General features: G+C 34.4%; 1 protein-coding gene across 2 annotated transcripts; it reads right to left on the bottom strand.

The window, feature by feature from the left end:
• Positions 1-393: 393 nt before the first annotated feature.
• LOC130645699 (uncharacterized) lies at positions 394-8,675 on the bottom strand. Of its 2 annotated transcripts, XM_057451773.1 has the most exons (9): positions 8,455-8,674; positions 7,120-7,613; positions 6,852-7,045; positions 6,078-6,197; positions 5,653-5,802; positions 3,506-4,244; positions 3,174-3,415; positions 2,924-3,099; positions 394-2,411 (listed from the first exon to the last, which is right to left on the bottom strand). In XM_057451773.1, exons 2-9 carry the CDS (start codon positions 7,601-7,603, stop codon positions 677-679), a joined length of 3,840 nt encoding a protein of 1,279 aa, XP_057307756.1. In that variant the 5' UTR covers positions 7,604-7,613; positions 8,455-8,674; the 3' UTR covers positions 394-676. The 2 variants fall into 2 exon arrangements, with proteins under 2 accessions (XP_057307756.1, XP_057307757.1); XM_057451774.1 differs by having other exon boundaries at positions 3,174-3,412; positions 7,120-8,675.
• Positions 8,676-9,943: the final 1,268 nt, after the last annotated feature.

Here is a 9,943-nt window from a genome sequence, read left to right as displayed (position 1 = left end):
CGCTAGCAAAAACCCTTGGGGACGAGGTTGAAAAATACACGCACACGATCTAGCGCAAAATCTGATATCTTATTCGCAAAAATAAATAAACATGCAATTTGCTTAAAATACAGTACCAAAGCACGAAAGATGAAAAGAATAAAGGATTTTGCTATGCTTTGCGTAACATCAGTCGTTACTGACTTTAACATGCTACCATACTTGGTGAGGTACTCGAAAATAGACACTTCAAAATTTGCGAAAATAAATTTACGCGAAATATATAGTTTGCCTCGATTTACGCAAATTAATTCTCAAATCACTAATGTATCGTATAAATTTATCAAAAAATCGAAAACTTTAGCACTGGGGGTATGAAGCAATTTTTTGTATACTTAGCAAAATTACATCAGATCACTGCGTGTATTTTTCCTTTTTTATACGATACAGAAAATTTTGCAATAAACACGTAAATTTTATCGCTGCATTCACAAGGCATAAAAATATTCAAAATGCTTTTCCGTGGCACATAGGCTCACAGATTTTTGAAAAACAAAAACAATATATTAACATATTGTACACATCACAACATAACTATTACCACGTTCAAATAAAAATTAAAAATAAACTGCAATTTTATTTTTTTAATCCTGTAATGAGAGAAGTCAAAAGATTTTGAAGTATAGTTTTGATATACTCATATGTCTGGACATTTTTTCTTAAAATTCGGTAAATAATCCGTCACGGAAACGCTTTTCCTTTTAGGTGATAAATTTCGTTTCTCTGTATCTTGTTGATCAGAAACATGGCCTGATTGTGATTTAGATTTTACAATTACCACACTACGGGGATAGTTTTTTGAAGGACGTGGTTTGCTTTTCTCCAAAGTTATTGGGATAGAAGAATGAGCATCTAACTTCACTGCCAGCGTGCGGGAATTGTGGGATTTCGTATTGCTAACAATTGATGAAGAAACAGGACTTGTACACACTCCAAGTAATGGACCGACATCCTTTGCAATAGTTGGGTTTTTAACTGTAGTATCCTCAGTGAGACTCCTATTTATAGACGAAGCGCACGTTGCGAATGAACACTCAGACTTTTCGTTAACGATTCCTTTCGTCGTTCTTTTGGTAGACATTTTTGTAGTTTTTTTCAACACCGTTGGTTGTAATTTCCTTGGTACGTTTGACAAACATCCTGCGCTCTCCTTCTTGGATGCTTTGTCCGCAGCCTTAACAACAATGACAGTGCGTGTTAGATTCCGTTCCGCTGATCTAGTAGAAACTTTTGATAGAATTGGAGTTACTTCTGAAATTCGATGTGTAAGTGTTTCGCTTTTCAATTTGGTTACGGCTGAATTCTCTGAAAGAAGTTCTATAGCGGCGTCTTCTCTATATACCTTAAAACTTTTGCGTGGATTTGCTTGAGCAAGTGCGTCTAACACGCTATTGACGTCATCACCCTGTGCCACTTTCACGACTGTAACATTCTTTTTATTTGCAGCAACTTTCATTTGCGTCGCAGAGTATGTAGATTTCTTCACCTTTGTAACACATTCAGGAGATACGTGCGAAGAAGAATATTTTATTTCATTTGAAAAATCATGTTTCACAGTTAAAACTTCAAATGGATTTTTCTTACTAACCGCATTCGACAACAGGTCGTTTTTTAAAGACTGGAGTTCATGACGTAACGTCTTATACAGTTTTTTATCCTTGAACAGAATTGCTAACTTATCAAAATGCAGCAAAAATTCGTTGCATTGGTGAAGAAAGTTTTTGTCAACAGATGGAGGACGGATAAATAGATTCTCCTCATTCAAATCTTTTTGAATCTCGACCGACTGACTTAGAATTGTGGTTTGGCAACTAGCGTCAGAAGAAGAACTTTTATTGTCAATTTCTGTATCTACACAAGAATAATCGAAATGAAGTACATTTGCAAAACGATATAATGGAGCCAACATATCATATTTCCAATCAGGTACTTTACAGAAAACTGCAAACATATGAACGCACGGCAGTTTATACATTTGCCAGTACGAACATGTGCAAAACGGATAGTTCCATAAATCACCAAATGAAACAGTAAACTCTCCAGATTGTAAAACATCTTTGCTCAACTCTTCAATCTTGCCATCTATAGTAGCATCCGCTTTTGGAGACGTGCCAGACTCTTTGCCAGGTTGATCAGCGGTTGTTTCTAGTTTCTTAACATCAGCAATGTCAACAAATTCAGGTTCATATTTTACAGTAAAGAGACCTAACTGATTATCTGAAATTTCAAATTTATTTTGTTGAGAAATTACACCGACATCGTAGACATGAGGTAATATTGCCATGGGAACGCCTTGGTAACAACTTGATATCGGGTTATCTCTATAAAACTCTTTACTTGTCAAATAAAGCTCTTTATTTCGGTTGACGTACCTAAAAAGTGTATAAACTGAAGTGATACAACATTATCTGGACAATATTGACACCGAGTCATGTGCCAAAAATTTAACGAAACTACATTCATCTGGATACACAAGGACCAGCAAACATAGATAGATTTTCGTACACACATTGCCATCTGGTGAACTTTTTTAGGTATTAGTTGTTGAAGACAAGGTTCAGTCAACACAAAACAAGTTTTTTAGGATGAATTTTCATACTTGAGTAAATTAGAAAAACAATTGTTTAACCAAAAGCTTGTAGGATCTAAGATTTTAAATTCTTTTATTGTTATTTCTTACGTAGCATTTTTATTTTTAATACCTAATTTGAAACACAAAACTCACAAAAAATTTAAAGTTTTTGTTAAAAAACCTTTTTTTGGGAACAGACATGCAATACTTTTTCTCATTAAATTTGTTTTAATTGATAGGTCACATAGATAATCTAAACTTATAGCAGTTGAAGTAACTCTTATAAATATAGTAGAAACTGGAAACACTTACTCCTTATAATCATCTTCAGAAATCTTTGTAACGCTTTTTATAACAGTTTCCAACCAATACTTTGTATGTGTCACCTCTACTAATGCTTGTTCGTACTTTTTTACGCACTCGTTTGGACTCACCTTCCAATGGTTTGTAATTAACAAGTCTTCTGGACGGTAACCAAATACCCATTTCTAAAAATAGATACACGTGAACCCTAGCCTGCAATGAAAACTGTTTTGATATAAAAACATTAGATTCCCATTACCTTAGCCATATGCAACCACGTTGTTTGAAACCATGTCCTCAACTTGGACGAATTATTCCATGCACTACTACCCTCAAAAAGTGCTGCTGCGATTGTCAGAGAATCTTCTGTGGTAGAGTACGCCATATTTCTCAAGAAGGCCATCACTTCTTCGGCTTGATCAGCTAGTTCGTTTGAAGGTGTGTTTAAAAAGTCCATCCATTTGTCTTCGCAAGATTGAGGATTCAAAAAGTACGATGCTTCTAAAATGAATATTTTTATTAAATTTTAAATCGAAATATTTTTAAGCTGTGTAATTACATTTTTCTCGGAAAGGAAAATTAAAATCAAACCTGGAAATAAATCATCAACAGCATTGTATATCTCTTTAACGCTATCCACAACAAAATATTTTGGGCTCCAGTATGTGTTCCATTCTTTCAACAAAGTCATACCGTTCTTTACGCCATCTTGATTGTCTCTACTCACAATCATCGAACACACAGTTTGATAGTCAACATTGGTTTGAACAAGTATATTGTACATGTGAAAAGGTGCTGCACGACTTTTATTTTCCACACGAACAACAAATACTATCCCACCGTATCTCTTCAACAGACGCTGTTGTTTTTGTGTTTGACAGCAGAATAAAAATGTTTGTTTTTTACTTTCAGGTTTCTTGGGTTTTTTCTTTCTCTTATTTTTTTTTCCATTGGAATCTGGTTCAAAGAACTCGTCATCTGATGACTCTGCGTCAACTTCATGACTATCTTGGTATTTAACATCAAAACATGCATTCAAGTACTCATTTTCGCCTTTGGCTTGTTCAATAAAATCAGAAATTCTCTTTTCCTGTTCTTCTGAGCAATGGCATAAAATGCGCATGCGTGTGACAATGTTTCGTATATCTTTAGATTTGGGGAAATATTTTCTACGTTTCCTTTCAGGCGGTTTTTGCTTGTAAAATATGTGATTTAAAACGAAGTCTTCACACGATTTTATGATTGCACTAATTGTAAGATTCTGCATGTGAAGCTGTTGTATTTTTAACACGATATCTTTGTCTATCATCTCCTTATCATGCTCATGACCCTAAGACAAAATTTAAAAAAGAGAAAATTAAAAGTAGTCTAAAACATGTTAGTAAGAATGTGTTGTATTGAAGTCTTCACAGATTTCTTTATTGGGTCCCAAGCAGTATTATACTTATGTTAACTTTTGCAAATTTGCTATGAATCAACCATTTGGCACATGCAATTTTTATAAGTGATTTTTAAAAGAACTTAAAATAATGACATTTTTTCTTTATTTTGTGAGTATACACAATGTGTGTTTTCTTCACTATAATATCCTTTTAATACTTGGTTTTCCTAAGTCAAGTTTACGAGATAAACTAGCCGGCACTGATTTATTGCAAATACAGGAGGAATTTGAAGTGCAACAATGCAAGCACAAGTCCAGAGAGACTTTCACCCTACAAGAAAAAAAGGTTTGCCAAGCAAATGAGTTTTTACCAGTCTTTAGTTTGTTCCTTATAATCAGGTGACTATATAGATCTAAAAATGGCCATAACTCGAGTCTCTGCCTCAGCCAACAAAAATGACTTTTGCTGTTTATCTTGTTTTAAATATATATAAACCAGCCGTTTTGGCAGGAGGTTTCACAGCGATTACTGGTTTAGTAGTCCTCTACGGTGGAGTATTTGGCTTCAACTCTCCAAAAAGTGCTGACGTTATTAATAATTAATTATTTCAACTGGCACAGCAAATGACGAAAGAAAAAATATGAAAGCAGAAAAACGAGCTCAAGCTTGTAAACACTGATTTTAGGAAACCTAATAAAAACAACTATTTTTGATTTATTTTGTCTTTTAAAACAAAATTTAGCCCGCTGAAACTCGTTGTACGAAATACAAATCTAGCTTCCGTAAATTCCAGATCACTTAAAAGATAACTAACGACCATTGCAGCTTGGTACTAGCGAAACCAACTGAACATAAAATAATAATGCAAATGACTAACTTGCAAAAATAATAGGTTTTTGTACCTTTTTTTTACTTACAACAGAGTAGTCTGTTATAACACTCAAAAACTAATAATTCCCGTACCGCCACACTAGACTGGTATCCTGCTGTGCTTCACTAGTCTCGGTAGTAAAAATGGTGACAAAAAAAAGAGCCCATCTTACAGTTCTAACGGCTAAAGCTGTAGAACAAAAATCAAGAAAGTGTTTACAGAAGAAACTTTTGCAGTGTTTGAAAAATCAAAAAAATTTGTTTCTGTAACAGTAAGGACAGTCGCGAAATGCAAAAATCATACGAACAAGTCTGAACTGGAGGAAAAAATTTATAGAACTGTAAATAATTTTCAACAAAAACTTCTAATTTTGTAAAACCACAAAGTTTTTTTAACAATTTTTTTTTAGTAAATTTTTCTTTTGCAAACTCTTTTCACCCTTAAAGAACATATTATGTAGTTAGATGTCACTCTAATGCACTTGCCTCAAAAACACCATGATTTTTGTGTTCTGACATATCAGGAAATCTACCAAGTATGTACATCTCACAGTGCACGCTGCTCGGATCAAGAATCAGTTGCTTTCTTAATTTAACAGCAGCTGTTCTTCTACGAAACTCACTATTAATTGGGATCTAAATATAAAAACAACCTGCCTGTAAATTTCCATAAAATATATGTTCACACAGTCCTGTACTCTTCCAAAATTTCTGTTTTAACATTTTCTTGCTTAATAAAGTCTCAGTTTTTTAGATGCTGCATGCTTTCTCTGAGAAGTATTTCCTGTTACCTATAATTTATGTTAAAAGCAAAACTTATACCTCCACATATAGAACTTGTAGAACAGTGGAAAAACTTGTATGTTACCCATAGTGAAGATACCTCTTGAAAGCTATTATCAATAACGTACCTTATATTCAGGAAAAGTCCCCACTTGTTTTACTGACATTTTGGCAGGACAGCCACACTTCTTAGTTGGAATTTTTAACGAGCGTCTCTTAATGTCCTTTCCTTCTCCAATTTGATCTCTCTTAAAATCATAAACAATTAAAATGTATCTATGTGTCATTATCGTATAAGTTAATGGAGACGGCTACAACAGTGATGCCCCGTTAGGCATGGAAAGTTTAATTTCGCTGTTTAAAAAAAAGGCAACATTTTTCCAGACCTATACTTAAGAGTCAGAATTTCAAATTCTTCTTTAATTAGTTTTTTTATAATTTTGATATGAAGATTTATATCAATATACTTTTATTTGGCTGCGTTATCCAACAAGCTTACTTGTAGACAATCTCGCACATTTTTAGGTTGTGCAATACGCGGTTTACAGTCTCATTTTTCAGCCACCTAGAATACATATTATATTTACGTAAAACTAGGACACTTTTTTGTTTTGTTTAGGCGTTTTGCTTGCTAAATAATTACACAAGAGTTTTTTCAGTTGTGCCTTTGTTTTTTTATTTATAGTGTACTGTTCTACGTACGGTTGAAACATACAATGTTTTTCGTTTTTTGCTTTTTTTATCCTATAAAATAAGGTTCTGTCAAAGTATTAATAATTAATATAACCATTAAGGCAACGTAGCAGAGCTATTCTTAAAACATATAGCTCAGTTATCAAAAAGGTAAAGATCTTAAAATATCCATTATGCATTTAAAATTAAAAGGTTATAAAGGATTATACCAACTTCTCTTGTTTCTCTCTCTTCAGCTTCTTTGAAGCACCAAAATCACTTCCAAATTGACACTGCAAGTAGAAATCCCCAACATTGATGCGTGGTATACCATTGTACGGCATATCAAAACTAACAATAGGATTCAGTGGATTTTCTTTCTCGTGCCAGGTTACCTTGTGATTTGAAAAATCACACTCTGTACCTACATAATGAAATTATAATTTTCAGTAGAATCAGTTACTAAACAATAACATGCAAAGGTACAATTGTACTTACTACTGCGACCAAAATATTTAGATCTTTTACACACAGTAAAACGAGTTCCAGTTCTTTCAAAATAATTCTCCAAAAGAGTTTGAAATTCTTCATAAGTTCGAGCAGTAAAATATTCTCCAAAATATTTTTGTGGTGTCTTCAAATTAGATGTTTCATCTATTTTGCACTCTGTTGCTGCTTCTACTCTATCACTGCAGATGTCCAGAACTTGGTTCTTAAAGTTTTTATTCATTTGTTCACTTTCTATAATTTCGCATGTCATGTTTTCATTGGAATGAACTATATCATTATTTTTGTCCATGTTTATTAAATTTGTGTCTTTTCCATCAAATGAGCTTGATACATGAATATTTATACCTGCATTTGTCAACCTATGTTTAGTTTTAGATGCAGGTTCATCATTGTTTCTGCTAAATGGTATGGTATCTTTTGCATTATCCTCACATGCTTGCTTACCAATCTTATTTTCTTGATTTAAATTCATTGTTTAAAACCTGGAATTCAAAGAATAACAAATATAAAATAAAGTCAAACAAAAAGAAAAAAGTGAAAAAATAATTAGTTTCTCGGGAAAAATTTTAGAAATTTAGAAATTAGAAATGATGCTAACCAAACATCTTTTCGACAGTGGGCTTACACCAGAACAGCTGCAAATCAATTTTTAGGCTTTGTGAAATGACCCCGTTAATAAAGTAAAAATATATTGTTGCAGTGATGTGTAATTGACAAATTGACATGCGAGATGGTTTATGATTACTTTTTTGTAAAAAAATTGTGGCGCCGTAGATTAGTGGTTATAGCTTTCGTACTCTGTGCGGGAGACCGGGGTTCGATTCCTCTTGACGGCGATTCAACATGGGCGAGTGAATGTTACCATAGCCCCGGGTTAACCCAAGCCATGTGAGGGAAATTGGGGAGATGGCACACTGTGTGGGCCGTTGGATGTTGCCGGGAGTTGTCTAGTAGAGCGTGGGCCCTACTAATTGGGTCTGCGTAGCTCAAAATGAGCATTAAATACTCTAGGACTCTCCATCTAAGCCATGGCCCCTCCTGGAAATAATAGACAGGGTATATCCCTCGATATTTGTGAGGCTAGCCATGTAAAATATGCACATCTATCTATCTATCTATCTATCTATCTATCTATCTTGTAGCTAGGAATTTCATCGTCCCAAATACAAATAGAACGTGCTGGTTACGTAGGTCGCGTAGGTTACTTTTGAATGCATAAGTATGTTGGGAGGTAACTTGTTAATCTAGTGCTGGAATTAAAAACTCAATAATCTACTTCAAAAACCGAATTTTGGCAAAAATCCGTTAAAACAATAAACATACCCCAGCACGGACCTCACTCAAACGACCGCCATTTTAATTTTTTTAGGGTTTAGTATGGCAAGCCAAAAGTGTTATTTTATTAGAAATGCGAAATTATCCAAAACAAAGTGCTGATTTTTTAGGTCAAAAATATTAATACAAAAAAAGAAAATATTATTTAAAATAAACGCAAGATTTTTTTTATATTACGATGGCACTGAAACTTCAATTCCACTTTTCGGAACTTCTATTCATTCATTGTTTTTCCAAACTTTTATTCAACTGTTTTTGGAACTTCTGTTCAAACTTTTTAGAAGCTTTTATTTAGATTTTTTTGCTGAACTCCTGTTCAACTTTTTTATATAAACTGGTGCTCACATTTTTTCTAGTTAAGAGGAACTTCCGCTTGACTTTTTTCGCTTCAAAATTTACGGACATCATTGCTTATTTGCGACGTAAACCTGTCTTATCCTGAAATAAGAGAAATGTTGCACAGTAAGCACGGTGTGAATATCAGTTTATCAGCATTAAAAGGACGCTTAAGGAGCAGTGGATAACGACGAAGGGCTCTTCAAGGAGTACGTTCCGATGAGAATCAAATTGAGGAGGCAATCCTGAAGGAGATTCATGGTAGTGATTCCAACATCGGTTATCGTGGAATGGGAGCATCCTTGGTGTCCAAGTCAATAATATGTCGATACCAAGATGTAAGAAAAATTATTAAGAACCTAGATGCCGAAGGGGTAGAGCTTCGCAAAAAACGAAGATTACATCGTCGAAAATATGTATTTCAAGGCCCAAATCACCCATGGCATATCGATGGCCATGATAAATTGAAGCCTTTTGGCTTTTCTATTCATGGGGCTATAGACGGTTTTTCGCGAAAACCTATATGGCTTGAGGTTGGGCCTTCTAACAAATTACCGGAATTTTATCTTGATGCAGTGAGAAAAATTAAAGGTATACCAAGATTTATAAAGGCCGATAATGGTACTAAACACTCGTTGATTGAGGCGATACATATTTATCTCCGAGCCTTGAATAATGCGGAGGTTGGAACCGAGTCCTTCATCATCATCTCATCTACCGAGAACCAAAGAATTGAAACATTTTGGTTTACTCTACAACGCGATACAGTTGGTTGGTGGGAACTTTTTTTTTTCAAGATCTGGTTGACCTTGAGATGTTCACAAACTCTGATCCCGCATTAATTGAATGCATCCGATTTTGTTGTATGGAGTTGTTGAGGAAAGATATCAATAATGTTAGGAACGGTTGGAATATACATATAATTTCGAAAAGCTGAAATAACGGTCCTAGGGGACGTCCAGATGTATTGTACGAGTTGCCACATTTATATGGAGTAAATAACTGTTTAATCCCTACAGAACCTGAAGAGATCGATCAGTTTTATCCCAGTGTTGCAGATGGTAGCTTGAATGATGTATCAACCGATTTTAAAGAATTCGCTGAACATTTCATGCAACAAGACGGATTATCCCCCCCTGAA

This window comes from Hydractinia symbiolongicarpus, chromosome 5 (assembly GCF_029227915.1).
Source record: "Hydractinia symbiolongicarpus strain clone_291-10 chromosome 5, HSymV2.1, whole genome shotgun sequence".
NCBI lineage: Eukaryota > Metazoa > Cnidaria > Hydrozoa > Anthoathecata > Hydractiniidae > Hydractinia > Hydractinia symbiolongicarpus.
Note: the sequence above shows the minus strand (reverse complement) of the source record. Positions and strands in the feature narration are given on the sequence as shown.